This window comes from Palaemon carinicauda, chromosome 2 (genome assembly GCF_036898095.1).
Source record: "Palaemon carinicauda isolate YSFRI2023 chromosome 2, ASM3689809v2, whole genome shotgun sequence".
NCBI lineage: Eukaryota > Metazoa > Arthropoda > Malacostraca > Decapoda > Palaemonidae > Palaemon > Palaemon carinicauda.
Genome location: NC_090726.1, coordinates 146,708,188 through 146,735,903, shown reverse-complemented (window position 1 = coordinate 146,735,903; position 27,716 = coordinate 146,708,188). Strand labels below are relative to the sequence as shown.

Sequence of the window (27,716 nt, the reverse complement as noted above, 5' to 3'; positions counted from 1 at the left end):
ATTAAAATAAAACCTCATAATAATAAATTTTTCCTCACAAATACATCAAATCAAAGCTTGATCTAAAGATATAATTATTTATTGAACAGAAACTAATTATAGATCTGTTATATAAACATAAACTTGATTTCTTTATCGAAAGTAGACAAAAATTTTCATGAGTTGAAATGATAAAAACAAAATATGAGCTCATTACATAACATCATATTCACTCTGGTTCACCACTTAGTGCCCTCTTAATGAGAGAATGCCTTGATGAAGTCATTAAGCTTCAGCACGGCATATCATTCCCCTTCTGAAGCTTGGTGACGGGCAAGAGAGCACTCGAACTTGCGGAAATTGCTCCCCCAGTTCGAATCTAAATTTATCTCTCTCTCCTCTTTTTCTTCCTCATAATATTGCTTCAACTTTCTCCTAATTTTATAAACTTTCTTTCGTTTTGCTGTCCCAACTCCATGAGGAAAATTTCCCTTATTATATGTGTGTATATATTATGTATGTGTATATATATATATATATATATATATATATATATATATATATATATATATATATATATAGTTTTTTTTATTTCATTTGGCTTGGATGTTTCTACATCCATCGTAGCCGCTGGGGTGGATTTTCCTATATCCGTTATCGTTGCCTACTTCGATGAATGGGTGGTGGTGTCACGGGAGGTATTTGCATTCAAAGCTATTTGTGAGATATTGGATGATATCAGCGTATCCCGAAGATGGTTTGGACCTTTTTGGCGGAACTATTCTCAAGTGTTAGGTCTTCATAATCCAGGGGGATCCAAAGCTTTTGGGTGAAAGCCCATAATTACAGATATCGGGAGGATGATTCCATAGTTTCTTGGTCTCAGTCCTAACAGGCGGGTTCAGATTACACCTGTGCCTCTATATCTGTTTTGGTGCTATCTTTCGTGTAGGGTATGGAGTGGACCATCCGGGAAGTATACTCTCATAATGGAGAGTGCAAATTTCCTTTCCTATATATGATGCCTTGGTATTCTCGAGCAGGTAAATCAAACTCTTTTCTCTTATCCCGACACACTCATGGATTCTTCAAACAACGGAACCCCATCCCCTGGATACGCTGACACTCCCCCAGCACTGTTGACGACCTCTGGCAAGTCTATTAAGGAAAATTCTGTTGATGACCTCGGAACTGGAAAGGACCATTCTATTGATATTCCGAAATCGAGTAATTTGAGTAACACGAGGAAACTTCGAATTCTTCATGTAACCTAAATTCCAGTAGAGACAAACTATAATAATCTATATAAAGCATTTGAGTGCTATGGATATATAAAAGAAATAAGGATGAAACTTGAAGATGAAAAATGGTATTTATGGATATCTTACAGTAGTTATGACGAAGCATTTAATGCAATAATTAACATGAATAATATTAGGGTTAATAACTTGAATGTCACAGCTGCTCTCTGCGATAAGGTACCAAAGGATTTGGATGTATATAAGCTTCCCGATTGGTTGGAAAAAGACACTGGTTTAGTTAGGCCTTCCCAGAGAAAGCCAAAACCACCAATGTGGCTTGTAGCTGAATCAAAGGGGGTTACAGGGAATTATTTCAAAATATGCAAATTGATTCAGAAAAAAAGTAGGAATTATTGCACCGGGTGATATATCTCGTTTTGGAAAAAATAGTTTCCTTATCCATGCTAAATTAAGTACACAGTCTGTAATACTGTCCAACATAAAAACAACTAATGATGATATTAAGTTAGATGTCAAACCCCACCTAAATCTTAGCTACGGAAGGGGAGTAGATTTTAACAGAGATCTGTATAAATTTACTGAGGAGGAGATACTGGCCATGTGTCCACTAAATGTATGGAAAGTTCACAAAGTCCCAGGCACATCAATGGTAATCCTTACGTTCCAGGATGCTGATGTACCTTTCCATATTATTATTGAAAACGAAATTATTAAAATAAGACCATTCAAGCAAAAGCCACTGCAATGCTTTAATTGTTTTAAATTTGGGCACCCGTCTAAAGTTTGCAAAAATGAGAAAATGTATGGTATTTGCTCCAAATCTTACCATGGAGAATGTGCACTTGGAGCCAGGTGTTTAAATTGCAACTTGAATCATAAATTCACAGACAAGAGCTGCGAGCTGTATAAGTTGGACGAAGCTGCCCTTAACAAATCTAACTTAGAACTTATAAGTGTGGGACATGCCAAAAGACTATTAAATAAATCAAATACCTGTACTAAGGCATGAAAATCAAACCCACCTAGTACTGCCAATAGCTCTAGAAAAAGATATACCATCTGACAAAATGTTAAATGACGAGGTAAGCATATTACCTCCTGAGGCTTTACCACGGTATATCAACACTTGGGCATTGCCCATTTTTGCAGTCTTCGTCCCCCATTACAAAAACTAGTACAAACCTCTCTCAGGCCATGTCCTTGCCTGATTTGATGGAGGTTCCACTTAAAACCAACTTACCTGATGCACATGTAGTGGGAAAGGTGCAAAAACCTAGAATCCCACCATCTATTAATCGTAAAAGAGAGAGACCTCCATCTCTCTCACCCCCTCCATTAGAAACAAGGTTATGACATCAAATAAATTTGATGTTTTGTTTGTGGATGTTTCTAATGAACCAGAGGATGAACTAAATAAATTAGAAATTCAAGTTGAGGTCCACCATCTGCCTCAACAAATAGACCAAAAGGACACAAAGAAAAACAAATGTAAAACCCAACATATCAAGACCATCTCTGAAGGAACCTACAGGTAATAATGTTAGATTAAAAACGGGAAGACCTCATCCAAGATGTCTTCCATAAATAATCCATAGTTTTGTCTTCCATTTTGCAATGGAATTGTCAGGGTTTAAGGCCAAATATGAAGAACTGAAGCTCCTAATTCATGAACATTCCCCCATAATTGTATGTTTACAGGAAAGTAAGCTTGATGCTAACACTCCTAGTCCTTGAGAGTATGTTAGCTATAGAACACCATATAATCAACCAGCAGGGAGTCATAGCGGAAGTCTCATGTACGTTCGTCGAGATGTTCCCCAAATACCTTTGTCTATTCATACACCCCTGCAGGTAGTGGTTGTACAAATTGATATAGGGAGAAAACATACAATATGCTCTCTGTACTTACCTCCAAATGATAATATTGTATATGATAATTTAGTAGAGGTCATTCAACAACTCCCTCGACCTTTTCTCTTACTGGGAGATATGAATGGTAGACATCTTTTATGGGGTGATGTTTTGGCAAACACAAGGGGCATTATTATCTCATCATTTGTGAAGAATGTGGATATCGGACTCCTTAATACAGGAGAGCCTACGCGCTTCCATGTTCAGACAGGTACCTTGTCGTGCATTGACCTTTCAATTGCAAACTCTTAACCACCTTCTTTATTTGGATTGGAGGACATTAGATGATTGGTATACTAGTGATCATGCACATATTATAAACACCAACAAGGGTCCACCTTTACAAAGATCGCCACGATGGAATCTTGACAAGGCAGATTGGGTTAAATTTCGTGAGCTAAGTGAAATCGAGGGGAGTGCAGAACAGTTTGAAGGTATTGATGATGCCATAGACCTACTGAATGGAACTCTCCATACATCAGGAATCAATTCGATTCCTAAAACCACAGGATTATTCAAACAATGACAAATCCCGTGGTGGTCTTCAGAATTAACTTTCTTGCACAGAGCCATCAGAAAATCTCTGACTAGATTGCGTAGATGCCATACTGAGGAAAATTTGATAACATACAAAAAGTGTAAAGCACAGTTCCGTCGTGCCATGAAAGAAGCTAGGCGCCAGTCTTGGGTGTCTTTTGTTTCCTACATTAACAGTAGTACACCGCCATCTTCTGTATGAAGGAAAATAAGAAAGATTGCAGACAAATTTACCCCAAACCCACCACCAGTGTGGAAGGTACACATTCAGTATGTTACTGAAGCTAATGATGTTAGCAATTCCCTGGCTGATCATTTTTCAAATGTATCATGCAAGTGTGAAGCAGCTCCTGGCCACCAGTATAGGAGTATTGAAGAAAAGAAAATTTTAAATTTTAGAGAAGTTGTCTCTAAATCCAAACATGCTGTCCACATGTGGTCTATTCTTTGTCACAAAGAATTCTGAAGGACTCGCCTTCTTGTTTTTTCTGAGTGCCCCCACAGCAGTCAAATTAAGCTCACGAAATAGCGATTTCACTAGTGGCAACCTCTTATACCAATTATCAAATGTTGCAACTCTAGCTGACCCAAAGATGTCAGAAATAAGTCTTGTGACCATGGCGTGTGATAAATTGTACTTGTTGTCAGCCTTGTCTGGCTGTATTTTGGCATATATCTCCATATCACATACATGGAAAGTTTTTGCATCACACAGTGCATGTATTTAGGGTATATATTTCCGAAAGGGTCAATGACCCTCAAAGGCTACAAGAATGACAGAAAACGAAAGCAATCCAGTGACATAGTCAGCCTAAACACCTTGATGCCAGTACAATCTGCTTTCAAAATATCAGCAAGGTGCAGCCAGGTAGCATGATAGGTACCAGCTAACATAAATAATCCAATCAGTGCCTTCATTTTGAAAACATCTATGTCTTTTGTTCTGTACGGCTGAGTTCTACTAATAAAACAATTATTTCGGGCACGATGAAGACTCTTCTAAAGTCTTCAGGAGAACTGGCATTTAGAGCTGGTCCTTTTAGTCCTGGTGTAAATTTTATAACATTGCTAGAGCAAGTGCGACCTAGCATTTGAGGAACATTCTTTTCCCACCATGTTATTTTATGTTTTCCCTTCCATCCATCAATTTTTGGCTTTTCTTTTGGCGCTAGTCAGGTAGATCATCTGGGTTTGAGTCAGAATCAGGAACATTCTGATCCTCTTCCAGGCAATCTTTTTCACCTTCAATGTAAGAGGCAGGAACATCCCCTCCAACACTTTCTTCGTCTTCTGAGCTATTCACTTCAACTTCATCCAACATCTTTCGAATCCTTTTCATCTCTGAATCATCCATCTTGTATCTGAAAAAAAGAAAAGATGTTACATTAGCTAAGCTTATGGTTACAAGAAGGAATGACTAACAAATTTGAATCAGAACAGTAAATCTATACAAACATACTAAATTAACCAAAAGTAGCATTTGATTTAATACTTGTATAACAGAGTAGGGTACTGATTCGTAATATGCACTTATATATACACAAACATTTCTCGTTAAAAAAGGAGAAAATATAAATCTTAAAACATACTTTCGGTACTCTGGTGGGGTGATTGAACACCCCAGAAGGAAAAATAGACGTGTAACTCTTAGGAAAGCTGAGCTACAACTATGCAATACTACATGCGACACATCCGTGATGAGACAGGAGAGTTCTGGGAGGGGGAAGAAAGAAATAGTTGCCAACTAGGAATTACGAGCATATTGGGTATTTTGGGGGGCCAAAACATCCCTGCAAAGTAATGCAGGATTAAAATCTATCAAGTAGTTATGAAGTAACCCTGTCCACATACACACACAAATAAAATAACTCAATCGCGATACCTCCTTGGCTCAGGTAAATAGATCAAAAGTAACATTTATACTGCCACTCCAAACTTTATCTTGCCTACAGGTTAACCAGTTTTTTTTTTTTTTTTTTTTTTTATTTTGTAATGCAGGTGGTACACAGTTTATCCAAGTTTTAGATCTTTGAAGTGTTTTCTTGTTATATTATTTATGGGTGTGTATTGTAATGTAGATGATGATAATGACACATCTCCTTTGACACCATGAGTTCAGCTATATTACAATAGTGATGAGCTTCACTAGCTTTACACTACTTGATTCCTTTGTTAAACTTCAGAAGTCCAGTGAATCCCACCTTAATAATAGTAATTTTAGTCATTAACACCCCGTTGCCAAACTTTTCTAGCCTCCAAGATCAATCTAATATTAATAGTATTTCATTCAATAAGGGATCTGAAAGCATATTGCTCTCTACAGATTTGAAAGCCTCACATGAGCCTCAAAATTTTTACATGCTGTATTTTAGTTTCTTATGCTAAATCCTTGCAAATCCACAATTCTAGTAGTTCTATAAGACCGCTAAATTGTGAGGCAGAATACCGAGCAGTTTGTTCTTATCCTAATATCCGTATCCATCTACTCGCTAAAGTAAGTACTTCTCATTAGTCTTTGATTACTTATGGGGTTTGCGTGGCATATCATGTGATTGAGGAGGTACGAAGTTTTAACTAAAATTTCACAACTTTTTATGGCATTTTAATCTAGTACTTCTCATGTGGTTAGCTTTCTGCACAGTGAAACCACTTTAGTATTAAATGTATGTTGTGAGAAGTATGATATCTCACAGTTCCTATTGGCAATTATATTTCAAGTTAGTGTTTATGGAACCAAAGAATATACACTGCACAATAGTAAGGCTTATATTTGGTAAACAAAACAGTTGCCTTTTGGGTTCATAACGGCCAAGGAAAGTACTATATTTTAGTCAAGGGAAATTACAGAGAGAGAAGTCAATGACCATACCACATTGAAAACATCGCTTCTCATCCAGTTAGCTAAGTTATGCAATGGTGGGGCTTGTCAGTACTTGGATGGGTGACATTATGGGAGCACCAGATGGTGATGGAAATTAAATGGTTGTTTTTTATTTTATAAAGTGGATAACGATATGACATATGCTTGCGCTTACCAGCCAAGTTAGTGATCAACCTGTATAGTTTGTAACTTATTTTACTTCCTCTTGTGGACGGTAATTTTGACTTTCCTGCCTGGTTACTTCACTAACCTAACTTCAATAGCACTAGCCTAACTTTATTAGTCAGCCATAATGTTATAATTACTTAGCGTTACTTTAGTAAGGGTTCTGAATTTTTACTACACCTTACAGACTCAAGTTCCGAGTTCCATCCGTTTGAGTCATGATTTCTTGATTTACTCTATTCCTTCTGCAGCCTAACCCATGCATTAAGACAATTCTAGTTGCTGTGCATAGCATCTAGATTGCAAGGCAGAAGACCAAGTTGGGTAGCTGGATCCTTAAATCCCACCGCTTGAAAGTAAGCGAGTTTAAACCATATAGATTTAGTTTGGGAAATAGCATTATATATCGTTGATACTATTTAAAAAAGATTTTATTGACAATGTTTCAGCTCAATTGGTAGGTTGCATCAGGATAATTATGCTTTTTTGTTTGCTTACAAGCAGGGCCTCTAGTTCATCAACTGTTAACTTCATTATGGTTATCTCTTATTCATGCTTTTATTACCTTTACAAATCTGTATGTAAAAAAGACAAACATTATATTGGATTCTCTGTAATTGCACTTCCACAATTCTAGTCGTTCTATAGGACATCTAGTTTAGGAGGCAGAGGTCAGAGTTTGGTAACGTAGATCAGATTATTAACCCTTAACCTCATTACATTACTTGTATTGAAATTTATCCCTCTCTCCTTCACTTGCTACTCACCTCCAAGAGTGTGTGGGAGTGGGCAATAGGAACATCAGGGAAGACTCTTAAAAATAAATAGAATTTTAATTGTTAAATTTCTTATCAATATACTAACAATGTTCATATATATGCCCACCCTCCTCCCCCACTGACTTACAGTATCATGAGGAGGGATGATGTTGATTTCAAAACTGTGAAGACTATACTTCCTAACACTGAAACCATGGCTCTTGATCACTTATCACTAGAAGGCTCTATTCTTTAGATAAGGGTATGTATTTGTTGAGGTGATAGAAAATGGGAAAATTAAAAATTTCAAAAATTTTACAGGTAAGCATTGATTAAACCTGGTTTCTGGAGAAGAAGCAATATGTTCATAAGGTGAGTATAGAAATCAGAAATTTAATGATTAAAATTCCATTTTTCCACACCTGACTTCTGTTTGGTTCTCAATGTTTTACCCTTCCGAAGCTAAAACTTCAGCTATGCTTCCAGGTGACATCAAAATAATATTCTTTAATGGCAACAATTTTAAGAAGACTCCCAGAGGATATTATTGGATACTATAAGCCCAAGGGTTCCAATAGGGAAAGATAGCCCTGTGAGGACAGGAAATGGAGAAATAATTAAACTATAAGAGAAGACACAAACAATCAAAATGAAATATTTTAAGAATAGTAACAACATTGAAATAAATCTTTCATGTGTAAACTGTAAAAACGTTTAAAAAAACAAGAGGAAGAGAAATAAGATACAATAGTATGCGCAGGTGTACCCTCAAGCAAGAGAACTATACTCCAAGATAGTGGACGACCGTGGCACAGAAGCTTTGGCACTACACAAGACTTGAGAACAATGGTTTGATTTTGGAGTGTCTTTGTAGAAGATCTGCTTACCATAGCTAAAGATTCTCTTCTACCCTTAAGGCCTGTTTCCACAGGGATAGTTTACTGGCGTCGGCAAACTATCCTCGTGCAAAGGCAAAGTTAGTAAACTGCCCTTGAGAGTTAACTGTCTAGGATAGTGGCAAGTAGAATTGAAATCCCAGCTACTTTACTGGCCACTATCCGGAAACTTGAGCTTCTGGCGCCAGTAACTATTCCCGTGCAAAAGCAAACTTTCCTAGTTGTCACTTGCCTTCAGAAGGATCTTCATGTCAGAGAAGTGGAATACCTAGGATATAATGAAGTTTATGGACTATCCAGACACTGAGCTTCTGGCGCCAGTAACTATCCCCATACAAAAGCAAACTTTCCTAGGAGTCACTTGTCTTCAGAAGGATCATCATGTCAGAGAAGTGGAATACCAAGGATATAATGGAGTTTATGCAGTATCCAGACACTGAGCTTCTGGCGCCAGTAACTATCCCCATGCAAAAGCAAACTTTCCTAGGAGTCACCTGTCTTCAGAAGGATCATCATGTCAGAGAAGTGGAATACCAAGGATATAATGGAGTTTATGCAGTATCCAGACTCTGAGCTTCTGGCGCCAGTAACTATCCCCGTGCAAACGCAAACTTTGCTAGTTGCCACTTCCCTTCAGACGACTCATCATATAAAGGAAGTGCAATACCGAGGATAGAAGTTTATGCACTATCCGGACACAGCTTCTGGCACCTGTAACTATCCCCGTGCAAAAGCAAACTTTCCTAGTTGTCACATACCTTCAGAAGGATTATCATATCAGGGAAGTGGAGTACCGAGGATATAATGAAGTTCATGTACTATCCGGACCCTGAGCTTCTGGCGCTAGTAACTATCCCTTAGCAAAAGCAAACTTTCCTAGTTGTCACTTGCCTTCAGAAGGATCATCTTATCAGGGAAGTGGAATACCGAGTATATAATGAAGTCTATATACTATCTGGACACTGAGCTTCTGGCGCTAGTAACTATCCCCTAGCAAAAGCAAACTTTCCTAGTTGTCACTTGCCTTCAGAGGGATCATCATATCAGGGGAGTGGAATACCGAGGATATAATGAAGTTTATGCACTATCCCGACACTGAGCTTCTGGCGCCAGTAACTCTACCCATGAAAAAGCATACTTTCCTAGTTGTCACTTGCCTTCAGAAGGATCATCATATCAGGGAAGTGGAATACCGAAGATATAATGAATTTTATGCACTATTAGGACACTGAGCTTCTGGCACCAGTAACTATCCCCGTGCAAAAGCAAACTTTCCTAGTTGTCACTTACCTTGAGAAGGCTCATCATATCAGGGAAGTGGAATACCGAGGATATAATGAAGTTTATGCACTATCCGGACATTGAACTTCTGGCGCTAGTAACTACCCCCGAGCAAAAGCAAATTTTCCTAGTTGTCACTTGCCTTCAGAAGGATCATCATGTCAGAGAAGTGGAATACCGAGGATATAATGAAGTCTATGCACTATCCGTACACTGAGCTTCTGGCGCCAGTAACTATCCCCGTGCAAAAGTAAACTTTCCTAGTTGTCATTTGCCTTCAGAAGGATCATTATGTCAGAGAAGTGGAATACCGAGTATATAATGAAGTTTATGCACTATCCAGACACTGAGCTTCTGGCACCAGTAACTATCCCCGTGCAAAAGCAAACTTTCCTAGGAGTCACTTGTCTTCAGAAGGATCATCATGTCAGAGAAGTGGAATACCAAGGATATAATGGAGTTTGTGCAGTATCCAGACACTGAGCTTCTGGCACCAGTAACTATCCCCATGCAAAAGCAAACTTTCCTAGGAGTCACCTGTCTTCAGAAGGATCATCATGTCAGAGAAGTGGAATACCAAGGATATAATGGAGTTTATGCAGTATCCAGACACTGAGCTTCTGGCGCCAGTAACTATCCCCGTGCAAACGCAAACTTTGCTAGTTGCCACTTCCCTTCAGACGACTCTTCATATAAAGGAAGTGCAATACCGAGGATATGATGAAGTTTATGCACTATTCGGACACAGCTTCTGGCACCTGTAACTATCCCCTGGCAAAAGCAAACTTTCCTAGTTGTCACATACCTTCAGAAGGATTATCATATCAGGGAAGTGGAGTACCGAGGATATAATGAAGTTTATGTATTATCCGGACAGTTTATGTACTATCCGGACCCTGAGCTTCTGGCGCTAGTAACTATCCCTTAGCAAAAGCAAACTTTCCTAGTTGTCACTTGCCTTCAGAAGGATCATCTTATCAGGGAAGTGGAATACCGAGTATATAATGAAGTCTATGTACTATCTGGACACTGAGCTTCTGGCGCTAGTAACTATCCCCTAGCAAAAGCAAACTTTCCTAGTTGTCACTTGCCTTCAGAGGGATCATCATATCAGGGGAGTGGAATACCGAGGATATAATGAAGTTTATGCACTATCCCGACACTGAGCTTCTGGCGCCAGTAACTCTACCCATGAAAAAGCATACTTTCCTAGTTGTCACTTGCCTTCAGAAGGATCATCATATCAGGGAAGTGGAATACCGAAGATATAATGAATTTTATGCACTATTAGGACACTGAGCTTCTGGCACCAGTAACTATCCCCGTGCAAAAGCAAACTTTCCTAGTTGTCACTTACCTTGAGAAGGCTCATCATATCAGGGAAGTGGAATACCGAGGATATAATGAAGTTTATGCACTATCCGGACATTGAACTTCTGGCGCTAGTAACTACCCCCGAGCAAAAGCAAATTTTCCTAGTTGTAACTTGCCTTCAGAAGGATCATCATGTCAGAGAAGTGGAATACCGAGGATATAATGAAGTCTATGCACTATCCGTACACTGAGCTTCTGGCGCCAGTAACTATCCCCGTGCAAAAGTAAACTTTCCTAGTTGTCATTTGCCTTCAGAAGGATCATTATGTCAGAGAAGTGGAATACCGAGTATATAATGAAGTTTATGCACTATCCAGACACTGAGCTTCTGGCACCAGTAACTATCCCTGTGCAAAAGCAAACTTTCCTAGGAGTCACTTGTCTTCAGAAGGATCATCATGTCAGAGAAGTGGAATACCAAGGATATAATGGAGTTTGTGCAGTATCCAGACACTGAGCTTCTGGCACCAGTAACTATCCCCATGCAAAAGCAAACTTTCCTAGGAGTCACCTGTCTTCAGAAGGATCATCATGTCAGAGAAGTGGAATACCAAGGATATAATGGAGTTTATGCAGTATCCAGACACTGAGCTTCTGGCGCCAGTAACTATCCCCGTGCAAACGCAAACTTTGCTAGTTGCCACTTCCCTTCAGACGACTCTTCATATAAAGGAAGTGCAATACCGAGGATATGATGAAGTTTATGCACTATTCGGACACAGCTTCTGGCACCTGTAACTATCCCCTGGCAAAAGCAAACTTTCCTAGTTGTCACATACCTTCAGAAGGATTATCATATCAGGGAAGTGGAGTACCGAGGATATAATGAAGTTTATGTATTATCCGGACAGTTTATGTACTATCCGGACCCTGAGCTTCTGGCGCTAGTAACTATCCCTTAGCAAAAGCAAACTTTCCTAGTTGTCACTTGCCTTCAGAAGGATCATCTTATCAGGGAAGTGGAATACCGATTATATAATGTAGGGTGACGGCCAGATCCCGTAGAAAACGGGAATATTCTGAACTGTGGCCGTCGTTCTAAAAACGATTTTGGCGGGAGAAGCTAACTTAAAAAACCCACCTAACCTATGCTAAAAGTCGTATCCTTACCCAGGGGGGCTTCGCCCCCACGAACCCCCCCCCCCCCCCCTTACACAACAGTTTCCTTACCTACGAGTACGACGGGAGAAGCTAACTTAAAAAACCCACCTAACCTGTCCTAAAAGCCGTGTCCTTACCCAGGGGGGCTGCGCCCCCCCCCCGGACCCCACCTTACACAACATATTTAAGATCCGTAGACCATTTCCAAACGTTTTTATTCTATACAAGATAACAGTCGGAGCGATAATAAGCAAATTAGGACGCTTGGCCGTAGCGCTACAAACTACTCTAATGAAGTCTATGCACTATCTGGACACTGAGGTTCTGGCGCTAGTAACTATCCCCTAGCAAAAGCAAACTTTCCTAGTTGTCACTTGCCTTCAGAAGGATCATCATATCAGGGGAGTGGAATACCGAGGATATAATGAAGTTTATGCACTATCCGGACACTGAGCTTCTGGCGCCAGTAACTATACCCATGCAAAAGCATACTTTCCTAGTTGTCACCTGCCTTCAGAAGGATCATCATATCAGGGAAGTGGAATACCGAAGATATAATGAATTTTATGCACTATTAGGACACTGAGCTTCTGGCACCAGTAACTATCCCCGTGCAAAACTAAACTTTCCTAGTTGTCACTTGCCTTGAGAAGGCTCATCATATCAGGGAAGTGGAATACCGAGGATATAATGAAGTTTATGCACTATCAGGACATTGAACTTCTGGCGCTAGTAACTATCCCCAAGCAAATGCAAACTTTCCTAGTTGTCACTTGCCTTCAGAAGGATCATCATGTCAGAGAAGTGGAATACCGAGGATATAATGAAGTCTATGCACTATCCGTACACTGAGCTTCTGGCGCCAGTAACTATCCCTGTGCAAAAGCAAACTTTCCTAGTTGTCATTTGCCTTCAGAAGGATCATCCTATCAGAGAAGTGGAATTCCGAGTATATAATGAAGTCTATGCACTATCCGTACTCTGAGCTTCTGGCGCCAGTAACTATCCCCGTGCAAATGCAAACTTTTCTAGTTGTCATTTGCCTTCAGAAGGATCATTATGTCAGAGAAGTGGAATACCGAGTATATAATGAAGTTTATGCACTATCCAGACACTGAGCTTCTGGCACCAGTAACTATCCCCGTGCAAAAGCAAACTTTCCTAGTTGTCACTTGCCTTCAGAAGGATCATCCTATCAGGGAAGTGGAATACCAAGGATATATAGGTAGTAGGTTGGCCAGGGCACCAGCCACCCATTGGGATACTACCACTAGAGAGGTATTGGATCATTTGACTGGCCAGACAGTAATGCATTGGATCCCTCTCTCTGGTTACGGCTTATTTTTTTTTTCCTACACCACAGAATAGTCTGGCCTATTCTTTACACATTCTCGTCTTTCTTCATACACCTGACAACAATGAGATACTTAACACTTCTTCAAGGGGTTAATTACTGCACTGCAATTTGTTCAGTGTACTTTCCTCTTGGTAAGGGTAGAAGAGACTTTAGCTATGGTAAGTAGCTCTTGTAGAAGGACACTAAAATTAAATCATTGTTCTCTAGTTTTGGGTAGTGCCATAGCCTCTGTACCATGGTCTTCCACTGTCTTGGGTTAGAGTTCTCTTGCTTGAGGGTACACTCGGGCACACTATTCTATCTTATTATAATTTTTTTTTCTTCTTCCTCTTGTTTTTTTTTTTGAAATGGTGTGTTGGGCAGGCTTAATAGAAGGGCCATGGATGCCTTGTGGTTTATCAAGAGGTTGTCTTTTCCTTTTTCTTATTATTTTTCTTCTCAAAACCATCCTTACTGTCCTCCCTTCAGTTGAAGTGGCTATCCTGGAGGGTATTTAGCCTTGCATGGTGTATCGGCTCCTCCATGTTGACTAGTTTTTCCGACTTTTTACTATAGTCTATGGGTTTCATCAATCTCTTTATTTATAATTCTGTACATATTGTTTTTGTTATAATTCTTGTTAATCTAGTTTTTGAGTTTGAAGTCTCTTTTTTATTTCTATTAATTCTTATGCTGTCTGGAGACATTGAGCGAAATCCGGGACCAGTACGTCCAAGAATTCATCAATGTTGTCTTCTGTATTGCAATATTCGTGGTCTTCATGCAAATATCCAAGAACTTTCAGTTGCATCCAGACAATATGATATTCTTTTGTGCTCAGAAACTTTGGTTTCTAATATGAGGCACTCATGTGAGCTCCTTATAACTGGTTTTAAAAAGCCAATAATGTTGAAACGTGATGCCATCCCCAGGGCCAGGGGAATGGCTGTGTATATTAGGACTGAGTACCCTGCTTCTCATAAGTCCTGCTATCAATGTGGATGTCATGAGATTCAGGTAATAAAAGTTTGTGGCAGGCATAACTTTTATTTGTGTCCAATCTACCGGAATCCAGACATGGATGATTCTATCTTCGATTGTCTTCTTACCATTATGGCTAAGATACAAGAAGATGATAGAAAGGCTTCTTTTGTCTTTGTTGGTGATTTTAATGCTCACCATAGGGAGTGGTTAAGGTCTATCTCTCCTACCGATCGCCATGGCTTAAGAGTTTTAGATTTTGCCTCTGAATCAGGCTGTGAGCAAATCATAAATGAAGCTACTCACAGGTCTGGTAATTGCTTGGACCTCGTATACACTGACTCCCCTGGCGTTATAACTAGTAAGGTTGGTTCTCCAGTTGGGATATCTGATCATGCCTTGATTTCATTAATAGTGAAGACTAAGCAGCCTGTCCCTGATATATCATACTCTTGTAAAATTTATATGAAATCCCTAGCTGACTGGAATGGGATTTTGCATGATCTTTTGTGCTTGAATTGGTCACAATTATATAGTAGTGTAGATCCTGTTGTCCCTTTGAATGAGAATCTAGTCAACATAATTGATAGGCATATCCCCTCTCGTGTGCTAAGGTACCGAGTGAAGGACAAACTGTGGTTCAATGATGATTGTAGACGTGCTTATTTGGAGAAGCAAGAGGCCTATCACCTTTGGAAGGGTAACAGATCAGATTTGATTTGGGACAACTATACTCAGCTTCGAGCTTTTGCTCAGAGTGTATGCCGCAACTGAAAATGAGTACAATTTAACCATAAAAGAAACCCTTTCTGGTACAATTCAGGAACATAAATGGTGGTCTACCCTTAAATCTGCACTCTTTGGTGTAGATGCAACAGGTCCTCCTTTACTTAAACCAGATGGCTCAATCACTCACTGTCCAAAGGAAAAGGCAACCCTTTTGGCTGATGTTTTTGACCTGTTTACTGTAATGAAAAACTTGAACTTCCTCACTCCTGTTTTCCTGAGGCTAAAATAACTAGTTTAGCTTTTCGATCTCGTGAGATTAAAGCTCTGTTGATGGACCTTGCAAGTTAGCATGAAGAGGAGCTTTTAGCACTTGTTGGAGAATTGGTAATGTTACTCCTCTATGTAAATGTGTTTGTGGTAGCTCAAGTCCCACTGATTACCGCCCAATTTCCATAACTCCCATATTATCTAAAGTTTTTGAACATCTTCTGGCAAAACGTCTTAATAGGTTTGCTGAAGGTAATCATCTACTCCCTAGTTTGCAATTTGGTTTTCGTAAAGGCCTTGGAGCATGTGATGCCTTTCTTACAATCTCCAATGCTGTACAGAAATCCCTTGATTGTGGTCAGGAAGTTCGTATGATAGGCCTTGATTTTAGTGCTGCCTTTGACCGTGTTAATCATGAGGCCCTTGTTTTCAAACTGAAACAGTTGGGAGTGGCTGGGTCGTTTCTTATCATTATTATTGATTTTTTAAGTAATAGATCTCAAAGAGTTGTTGTTGATGGGCACCATAGTGAGTATAGGAATGTGATATCTGGTGTCAATTCCATCCCCTGAATGTAGATCTGGGGTTGGCACCTTCGTTCAATTAGTTCATTATGCATGTTGCATAAGATTTTTCATAACTCTGACCATCCTTTACATTCAGATCTCCCCGGACAATTCTATCCTGTTCGTAATACTAGGCAGGCAGTTAATTCTAATAGCCAGGCCTTCTCCATCATGAGGCTCAATACTACACAGTATTCTAGAAGTTTTATTCAAGCTCTTACCAAGTTGTGGAATGATCTTTCTAATCGGGTTGTTGAATCAGTAGAACTTCAAAAGTTCAAAGTAGGAGCAAATGTTTTTCTGTTGACCAGGCTGACATGAGTCTTTTTATAATTTATATATGACATCTGTTTTTGACGTTGTTAATAGTTTATTTAGGACATATCTATTTTGACGTTGTTACTGTTTATATAATGATATATTTTTAATTTATTCTCATCATTTATTTATTTCCTTATTTCCCTTCCTCATTGGGCTATTTTTCCCTGTTGGAGCCCTTGGACTTATAGCATCTTCCTTTTCCAAGTACGGTTGTAGCTTGGCTAGTAATAATAATAATAATAATAATGAAGTTTATGCACTATCCGGACACTGAGCGTCTAGCGCCATTAACTATCCCGGTGCAAAAGCAAACTTTCCTAGTTGTCACTTGCCTACAGAAGGCTCATCATATCAGGGAACTGGAATACCGAGGATATAATGAAGTTTATGCACTATCCAGACACTGAGCTTCTGGCACCAGTAACTATCCCTGTGCAAAGGCAAAATTTCCTAGTTGTCACTTGCCTTCAGAAGGATCATCCTATCAGGGAAGTGGAATACCGAGGATGTAATGAAGTTTATGCACTATCCGGACACTGAGCTTCTGGCACCAGTAACTATCCCCATGAAAAGCAAACCTTCCTAGTTGTCACTTGCCTTCAGAATGATCATCCTTTCAGGGAAGTGGAATACCAATGATGTAATGAAGTTTATGCACTCTCCGAACACTGAGCTTCTGGCACCAGTAACTATCCCGTGCAAAAGCAAACTTTCCTAGTTGTCACTTGCCCTCAGAAGGCTCATCATATCATGGAAGTGGAATACCAAGGATATCATGAATTTTATGCACTACCCTGACACTGAGCTTCTGGCACCAGTAACTATCCCCGTGCAAAAGCAAACTTTCCTAGTTGTTACTTGCCTTCAGAAGGATCATCATGTCAGAGAAGTGGAATACTGAGGATATAATGAAGTTTATGCACTATCCGAATACTGAGTTTCTGGCACCAGTAACTATCCCCTAGCCAAAGCAAAGTGTCTTAGTTGTCACTTGCCTTCAGAAGGATCATCATATCAGAGAAGTGGAATACCGAGGATATAATGAAGTTTATGCACTACCCTGACACTGTTCTTCTGGTGCCAATAACTATCCCCATGCAAAAGAAAACTTTCCTAGTTGTCACTTGCCTTCAGAAGGATCATCCTATCAGGGAAGTGGAATACCAATGATGTAATGAAGTTTATGCACTCTCCGAACACTGAGCTTCTGGCACCAGTAACAATCCCCGTGCAAAAGCAAACTTTCCTAGTTGTCACATGCCCTCAGAAGGCTCATCATATCATGGAAGTGGAATACCGAGGATATAATGAATTTTATGCACTATCCGGACACTGAGCTTCTGGCACCAGTAACTATCCCCGTGCAAAAGAAAACTTTCCTAGTTGTCACTTGCCTTCAGAAGGATCATCATGTCAGAGAAGTGGAATACTGAGGATATAATGAATTTTATGTACTATCCGGACACTGAGCTTCTGGCACCAGTAACTATCCCCGTGCAAAAGCAAACTTTCCTAGTTGTCACTTGCCTTCAGAAGGATCATCATGTCAGAGAAGTGGAATACCGAGGATATAATGAATTTTATGCACTATCCGGACACTGAGCTTCTGGCACCAGTAACTATCCCCGTGCAAAAGCAAACTTTCCTAGTTGTCACTTGCCTTCAGAAGGATCATCATGTCAGAGAAGTGGAATACCGAGGATATAATGAATTTTATGCACTATCCGGACACTGAGCTTCTGGCACCAGTAACTATCCCCGTGCAAAAGCAAACTTTCCTAGTTGTCACTTGCCTTCAGAAGGATCATCATGTCAGAGAAGTGGAATACCGAGGATATAATGAATTTTATGCCCTATCCGGACACTGAGCTTCTGGCACCAGTAACTATCCCCGTGCAAAAGCAAACTTTCCTAGTTGTCACTTGCCTTCAGAAGGATCATCATGTCAGAGAAGTGGAATACCGAGGATATAATGAATTTTATGCACTATCCGGACACTGAGCTTCTGGCACCAGTAACTATCCCCGTGCAAAAGCAAACTTTCCTAGTTGTCACTTGCCTTCAGAAGGATCATCATGTCAGAGAAGTGGAATACCGAGGATATAAGGAATTTTATGCACTATCCGGACACTGAGCTTCTGGCACCAGTAACTATCCCCGTGCAAAAGCAAACTTTCCTAGTTGTCACTTGCCTTCAGAAGGATCATCATGTCAGAGAAGTGGAATACCGAGGATATAATGAATTTTATGCACTATCCGGACACTGAGCTTCTGGCACCAGTAACTATCCCCGTGCAAAAGCAAACTTTCCTAGTTGTCACTTGCCTTCAGAAGGATCATCATGTCAGAGAAGTGGAATACCGAGGATATAATGAATTTTATGCGCTATCCGGACACTTAGCTTCTGGCACCAGTAACTATCCCCGTGCAAAAGCAAACTTTCCTAGTTGTCACTTGCCTTCAGAAGGATCATCATGTCAGAGAAGTGGAATACCGAGGATATAAGGAATTTTATGCACTATCCGGACACTGAGCTCCTGGCACCAGTAACTATCCCCATGAAAAGCAAACCTTCCTAGTTGTCACTTGCCTTCAGAAGGATCATCCTATCAGGGAAGTGGTATACCGAGGATATAATGAAGTTTATGCACTATCCGGACTCTGAGCTTCTGGCGCCTGTAACTATTCCCGTACAAAAGCAAACTTAACTAGTTGTCACTTACCTTCAGAAGGATCATCCTTTCAGTGAAGTGGAATACCGAGGATATAATGAAGTTTATGCACTATCCGAACACAAAGCTTCTGGCACCAGTAACTTTCCCCGTGCAAAAGCAAACTTTCCTAGGAGTCACTTGAGTCACTTGCCTTAAGAAGGCTCATCATATCAGAGAAGTGGAATACCGAGGATATAATGAAGTTTATGCACTACCCTGACACTGTTCTTCTGGTGCCAATAACTATCCCCATGCAAAAGAAAACTTTCCTAGTTGTCACTTGCCTTCAGAAGGATCATCCTATCAGGGAAGTGGAATACCAAGGATATAATGAAGTTTATGCACTGTCCGGACACTCGGCTTCTGGCGCCAGTAACTATCCCCGTACAAAAGCATACTTTCCTAGTTGTCACTTGCCTTCAGAAGGATCATCCTATCAGAGAAGTGGAATTCCGAGTATATAATGAAGTCTATGCACTATCCGGACACTGAGCTTCTGGCGCCAGTAACTATCTCCGTGCAAAAGCAAACTTTCCTAGTTGTCACTTGCCTTCAGAAGGATCATCCTTTCAGGGAAGTGGAATACCAATGATGTAATGAAGTTTATGCACTATCCGGACACTGAGCTTCTGGCGCCATTAACTATCCCGGTGCAAAAATAAACTTTCCTAGTTGTCACTTGCCTACAGAAGGCTCATCATATCAGGGAAGTGGAATACAGAGGATATAATGAAGTTTATGCACTATCCGGACACTGATCTTCTGGCACCAGTAACAATCCCCGTGCAAAAGCAAACTTTCCTAGTTGTCACATGCCCTCAGAAGGCTCATCATATCATGGAAGTGGAATACCGAGGATATAATGAATTTTATGCACTATCCGGACACTGAGCTTCTGGCACCAGTAACTATCCCCGTGCAAAAGCAAACTTTCCTAGTTGTCACTTGCCTTCAGAAGGATCATCGTGTCAGAGAAGTGGAATACCGAGGATATAATGAATTTTATGCACTATCCGGACACTGAGCTTCTGGCACCAGTAACAATCCCCGTGCAAAAGCAAACTTTCCTAGTTGTCACTTGCCTTCAGAAGGATCATCATGTCAGAGAAGTGAAATACCGAGGATATAATGAATTTTATGCACTATCCGGACACTGAGCTTCTGGCACCAGTAACTATCGCCGTGCAAAAGCAAACTTTCCTAGTTGTCACTTGCCTTCAGAAGGATCATCATGTCAGAGAAGTGGAATACCGAGGATATAATGAATTTTATGCACTATCCGGACACTGAGCTTCTGGCACCAGTAACTATCCCCGTGCAAAAGCAAACTTTCCTAGTTGTCACTTGCCTTCAGAAGGATCATCATGTCAGAGAAGTGGAATACCAAGGATATAATGAATTTTATGCACTATCCGGACACTGAGCTTCTGGCACCAGTAACTATCCCCGTGCAAAAGCAAACTTTCCTAGTTGTCACTTGCCTTCAGAAGGATCATCATGTCAGAGAAGTGGAATACCGAGGATATAATGAATTTTATGCACTATCCGGACACTGAGCTTCTGGCACCAGTAACTATCCCCGTGCAAAAGCAAACTTTCCTAGTTGTCACTTGCCTTCAGAAGGATCATCATGTCAGAGAAGTGGAATACCGAGGATATAATGAATTTTATGCACTATCCGGACACTGAGCTTCTGGCACCAGTAACTATCCCCGTGCAAAAGCAAACTTTCCTAGTTGTCACTTGCCTTCAGAAGGATCATCATGTCAGAGAAGTGGAATACCGAGGATATAATGTATTTTATGCACTATCCGGACACTGAGCTTCTGGCACCAGTAACTATCCCTGTGCAAAAGCAAACTTTCCTAGTTGTCACTTGCCTTCAGAAGGATCATCATGTCAGAGAAGTGGAATACCGAGGATATAATGAATTTTATGCACTATCCGGACACTGAGCTTCTGGCACCAGTAACTATCCCCATGAAAAGCAAACCTTCCTAGTTGTCACTTGCCTTCAGAAGGATCATCCTATCAGGGAAGTGGTATACCGAGGATATAATGAAGTTTATGCACTATCCGGACTCTGAGCTTCTGGCGCCTGTAACTATTCCCGTACAAAAGCAAACTTAACTAGTTGTCACTTACCTTCAGAAGGATCATCCTTTCAGTGAAGTGGAATACCGAGGATATAATGAAGTTTATGCACTATCCGAACACAAAGCTTCTGGCACCAGTAACTTTCCCCGTGCAAAAGCAAACTTTCCTAGGAGTCACTTGAGTCACTTGCCTTCAGAAGGCTCATCATACCAGGGAAGTAGAATACCGAGGATATAATGAAGTTTATGCACTATCCGGACACTGAGCTTCTGGCGCCAGTAACTATCTCCGTGCAAAAGCAAAGTTTCCTAGTTGTCACTTGCCTTCAGAAAGATCATCCTTTCAGGGAAGTGGAATACCAAGGATTTAATGAAGTTTATGCACTATCCGGACACTGAGCCTCTGGCGCCATTAAATATCCCAGTGCAAAAATAAACTTTCCTAGTTGTCACTTGCCTACAGAAGGCTCATCATATCAGGGAAGTGGAATACCAAGGATATAATGAAGTTTATGCACTACCCTGACACTGAGCTTCTGGCACCAGTAACTATCCCCATGAAAAGCAAACCTTCCTAGTTGTCACTTGCCTTCAGAAGGATCATCCTTTCAGGGAAGTGGTATACCGAGGATATAATGAAGTTTATGCACTATCCGGACACTGAGCTTCTGGCGCCTGTAACTATTCCCGTACAAAAGCAAACTTAACTAGTTGTCACTTACCTTCAGAAGGATCATCCTTTCAGGGAAGTGGAATACCGAGGATATATTGAAGTTTATGCACTATCCGAACACAAAGCTTCTGGCACCAGTAACTATCCCTGTGCAAATGCAAACTTTCCTAGTTGTCACTTGCCTTCAGAAAGATCATCCTATCAGGGAAGTGGAACACCGAGGATATAATGTAGTTTATGCACTATCCGGACACTGAGCATCTGGCGCCAGTAACTATCCCTGTACATAAGCAAACTTTCCTAGTTGTCACTTGGCTTCAGAAGGATCATCATGTCAGAGAAGTGGAATACCGAGGATATAATGAAGTTTATGCACTACTCTGACACTGATCTTCTGGTGCCAATAACTATCCCCTTACAAAAGCAAACATTCATAGTTTTCACTTGCCTTCAGAAGGATCATCCTATCAGGGAAGTGGAATACCGAGGATATAATGAATTTTATGCACTACCCTGACACTGAGCTTCTGGCACCAGTAACTATCCCCGTGCAAAAGCAAACTTTATTAGTTGTCACTTGCTTTCAGAAGGATCATCATGTCAGAGAAGTGGAATACCGAGGATATAATGAAGTTTTTGGATAAATACGAGGAATTTGAATTTTTGTGGAACAGTAGACATAGAGATTAAATAGGTCGTAATAAACGGGATGTAGCTCTTCAAAAAATAACATATTCTCTTGATTGAATTGGAAGTAAACATTCCTAACCTTGATTTTTTAAGAAAGAAAATCAAAACTCTGCAGTGTGTTTGTAGGCAAGAGTTAATAAAAAAATAAAAAATAATAAAACGTAAGAAAAGTGGAGTAGGAGTAGAAGATATATATCATCCTCAACTGTCTTGGTTTAAGAGAGATGATTTATTCTTACAGTAGGCCGAGTCTCATCAACAAATTTGACAAGTTTTTTTTTTTTTTTTTTTTTTTTTTTTTTTTTTTTTTTTTTTTGCAAGTTTGAAAAACATACAGTACACAATAAAATACCCATTTGAAGCAACAAATGTCTTTTTGAGTGAAATGAGATATCAGTGTGTTCATAACATTTAATAAACCTTTATCACTAAATTTACGCCTCTTGATAATGGTTCTGTTGACTTACAAAAATTAAAAACAAATCAGAATTTTTTACAGCAGCTCAGTGTTAGGTATTTGCTCAAAATTTATTTCGCAAGGAACCGATCCCTCTTCCATAAAGTAATCTGCATACTTTTTTTTTCTTTTTTTTTCTTTTTTCTTTTTTAGACAGCATCACTGTTGTAGTTGTTCAAAGAGAGCTTTCTTGCAGAGTGGAAGATCTCATTTGTGTTTTGCTGACTTCCAGGATGAATAATTCCTGTATCCAAAAACACACAATTCAATGTACCATTTGCAAAAAAAAAATAATTCCTGTATCCAAAAATACATAATTCAGTGTGCTATTTGTAAAATGAATAGTGTTTGCTGTTGTTATGAGCCAGTTGTGAAGATAACAAAACACATTTGATTACAAGACAAGGGGTACTTGGTTATGAAAATATTGGTCCTTGTAGAATTCTAAATCTAGATGCTAAAATACCAATATCATTCTCGACTACTCTTCTCGCCCTTGAAATGCGGTAATTAAATATCCTTTGTTTCTGTGAAAGGTGGACGATGCGGCATGGTTTAAGCTTTAGAGGAAAAGCATCATTGCCAATGATAACTGAATTTTCAGACAAATGCAATAAATTCTTTTAAATTGCATAATTGAGTTTTGAATCCCTGAGTACAGCAGTATCATTAGCTCTACCGTTATGACCAACGTCTATGTAGATAAAAATGTTAATTTGCATCTACCGTAGCAAAGATAATTATACTGTTATATCCTTGGTAGTTAAAGAATTCTGACCCACTATTGTTCGGACATTCAATTTAAACATGTTTTCCACCAATTGCTCCACAACAAATTGGGAAATTTCTCTAAAGTTCAAAATCACGCTGAATACTTTCCCAGTCATTTGTTGTCTGTCTGTGGTACCTGGGATAATAAAATACATACTTGTATATCAAATAAGTAAAATTCTGCAAGAAGGCCACTATTGCTTAATACACCATGTGATAGTCCTGTACAGTATAAATTAGTGTGATTGTACACATGTGCACATGCATTCATACACACACACGCACACACATATGTAATATATATATATATATATATATATATATATATATATATATATATTTATATAAAATGTATATATATGCATGTATGTATTTATGTATGTATGTATGCACACACTGTACATCCCCTACATACATACATACATATATACATATTTATATACATAAATATGTGTGCTTTCCATTCTAGATGGATAGCAAAAACATGCAGATTTTCTTTTTAATAAACATTTTGTGAATATTTTGCCAGCAGTGTTTAGAAAAAGTAAGGAAACACTTAGCAAACAAAGTCGGGGATGGTGCTGAACAAAAAAACATTATAATCCTACGTGAGAGAGTTTAGTAAGAAGAGAATATACATAGATGTTTATATTCACTGTAATTAAGAAAGAATTTTGCATCAGCAATACACTGCTTCTTGATTACTGAGACCAGAGGGCACATGTTATTCTCCTATGTAATATAGTGCCAATGAAAACATTAAGAATAATACTAATGATGTTGATGATAAAGATTATAATTACAATAATATTAATGTTGATGAAAATTACTGTATTTCTCTAGCAAGAATAACATAAGAAGCATCAGTTACTTCATCTGTGTCAAGAAATCTTGCTCGCCACTGGCGGCAACTTCTACCCAAAACACTATCCCTGTGTAAACGGGCCTTTACTAAGAGGAAAGAAGCCACTGAACAAACACTGTGCTGTAGTTAACACCTTGAACGAAGAAGAATTGTCTGGTAATCTCTGTGTTGTTAGATGTTTAATGACAGAGGAGAATGTGAAAAGAATAGGCTAGACTACTCTGTGTATGTACAGGAAAAAGGAAAAGTGAGCCGTAACTAGAGAGAGGTATCCAATGTCTTACTGTCTGGCCAGTTAAATGGTTCAAAAACACACTAGTGGTAGTATCTCAACGGGTGGCTGGTGCCCTAGCCAACCTACTACCTGATACGAATCATACTAGACAATGTCTACTCAAGCAGGTGTTAAGCCAGCAACTTTTATTTCCCACTCAGCTATCAGGATATTCTGTATTTGATGAGCTAGTTCTTAATAATACCCACATGCTTACTATGGAACAAGTCTTCTTTTTCAGACACCTACATCTTATTCCTTATATCTACAAAACACCTGTAAGACCAGCAAGTCTATTTTGTCGCAATTACTCGCTGTTATCTTTTGATTCTGCTGCCTGGGTTCCTCTGCACTCCTTTGCCATCAGTATCTTGACTTTTTACTTAGCTTATATTTTTATAGTCAAAGTTATTAATAGATGTCACATGAGAAGTCTCATGCTTTTGTGTGTACTGCACCAGGAAATATCAAGATCGACAGTTCAGTTTGCATTCGTAAGGTCCAGATTCTTCTGAAGTTAGTCCCTCATTGCCTTTCCAGGGTCCACTCAATGGCATTATGAAAACTTGAGTAATGCCTCACTCCAGTATTACAGTTATGGTAGTATTTGTCGGTGTCAATACAAAATATAGCTTAAGTATGACTTCATCCGAACCTCTGTACCAAATATTTTGTGTTTAGAAGCTGAAATTCCTTTTTGGGAGGTTGAGGGGCAGGCATCAGTGATCTTCAGTCTGACTAGATAAGTGATATCACTTTCATTTTCTTCAATAAAGAGGAGTTATGCAGGAAGAACAGTTCCGTTAGAGCTTGTCACTTTTAGGCATGCTCTATAATAACTTGAACACCGTGTTTGGAGTTTTTAGATTATCTTAAACAAGCCTGTCATGATGAAACTATTGGTTGCGTTGCTCTCAGGAGCCTCTCTAATATGAGGAATCACGTCTTCAACCTTTCACTCCAGAAAAAAAAAAAATGTGATTTCATCCTTTGGAATTCCTAACAAGAATATCTTAAGGTTTTATATACATTTTCTGCTTCAGGCAAGGAAAATTTTATCGCTGTAAATGGTATCACCTTGGTCGATTTCACTACCTATGTTGCTATTGAAGTCACAATTTTGACCTGACTTAGGGCCAGCTTGTATAAATGTTTTCCATTACTAATTTTTTGCCACAAAATTAATGAAAGTGAGCTGATAATTGGGGATCTTAATTCTTAGATTTCGTTTAAAAAAAGTTTCAGTTCAACTCTTTCCCCAGGGTCACATTAAAGCCATGGTGAAGTACATTAATGAGTTTGTGATGAAACAAATGTTTGTTTTAAAGAAATAATTGTTTCCTGTTGTACTTACTATTCTAAGCTATGCCATCCTCTCAATCTGTTAGCTATGTCTAAGTTGGATCGGATTTTTAAAAAAATGATTTAGTTAAGGAGCCATCGGAACATATCAAAATACCTGTCAATTTTTCTTTGTCTTCCACACATGGATTGATGTTTTAGGGATTCATGTGCTATGCACAATTAGGCTATGGTGAATTAATGAGTTTTTACTGTAAAAATTCGGTAATTTAGTTTTTCTCCGTAATATTTTTCCAGGCTGCTGTTTCTTCAATAAAAGAGGATCTCTCAAAAGAAAATAGTTTACCTGTCGTGTTGGAGGAGAAACACCTTTTAGAAGCACTTCATCATTCATCACCAGCATTGATGGAAAAAGAAATTATAGCTTTTCAGGAATTTGCATCAATTAGGAGTTAAAATTGCTATGTGCCAAGTATCTTCTTGTTTCTCTCATTTTTGTAAAACTTTCTTAATCTTGTCTTTTTACTGCTGACAATAAACTTATATCTTTGTAATTTGTGTATTAATCATATTCCCTGCTAAGTGCTAAGTGCTCCATAACGTTTTAAATTGTATGAATAATTTGTATGATTATCAACTGAATTACTCTTAAGGGTAAAAGTCAATTTCCAAAAGGTTTTAAAGTGACATTTATTTTTAAATAGTGTGTATGCAAGATATCATAGCGAATTAGCTGTCAGATTTTCTTTTTTAGGAATTGATGACTCCAGCAACGATTGTGAGAGATCTTTTTTATACATTTCTGGCCAATTGCCTGTGATCATCATAATTGTTTTTATCATTGACAGATTTTTTGCATTTAACTTGACATGTATTATAAGCAATATTTCATGTGCTGTAGTAAAGTGCTATATATGAAAGTTAGTATTTTTCAGATTTTGCTTATGTTGTTTTATACAGTATGCTATCTTCATATTGATTGTTAGCTATGGTGGTTGCAAAACCAGAGTCCAAAAATGAAAATATTACCACTGACATGAGTTCATTGACCAATGTATAGAGATTGTAAAGTACGGTACCCCTGATTGGTTATTCTTTTTAAGGGCTTGGTAATATGTTGTACACTTGTTAGGCCTCTTTCACACTGCGCCTTTTTCCACTGCCGCAAGCGATGCAGATCCCCGCCTTTGTCAGTCGACTGATAGATTATATGAATCCTTTCACACAGCAGCATGGATTTTTCTCCTCAGCGGCACCGCTTTGCACCCCCACTGGCTTTGCACGGATCTGCTCCGCTGACGGTGACAGTTGGCTATTAAAATTTCAAGTTCACACCACGCGATTTTTTCCCATCTCTTGTTTGGTGGGCAATAATAGGCCATTCAGTGCTTCTCAAGGAAGTGATTTATGAAAAAAACAGACCTGGATCAAAATGTTTATATGGAATTACTGTTCTGTTACATCAACTTGGAAAGAAGTTTGCTGTGGATTATGGGAGGTTTTTGAGAGAGTGGATGATAAAGAAAAGA

General features: G+C 39.1%; 1 protein-coding gene across 1 annotated transcript in view; it reads left to right on the top strand.

The window, feature by feature from the left end:
• The window catches only part of LOC137627657 (ATPase family gene 2 protein homolog B-like), a 449,107-nt gene extending 422,366 nt beyond the window's left edge, over nt 1-26,741 (top strand). Inside the window, exon 12 of the mRNA XM_068358828.1 lies at nt 26,485-26,741. Within this exon, the coding sequence (XP_068214929.1) occupies nt 26,485-26,643 (159 nt within the window). The 3' untranslated portion in view covers nt 26,644-26,741. The remainder of the gene's footprint in view (nt 1-26,484) is intronic.
• The last annotated feature ends 975 nt before the right edge of the window (nt 26,742-27,716 follow it).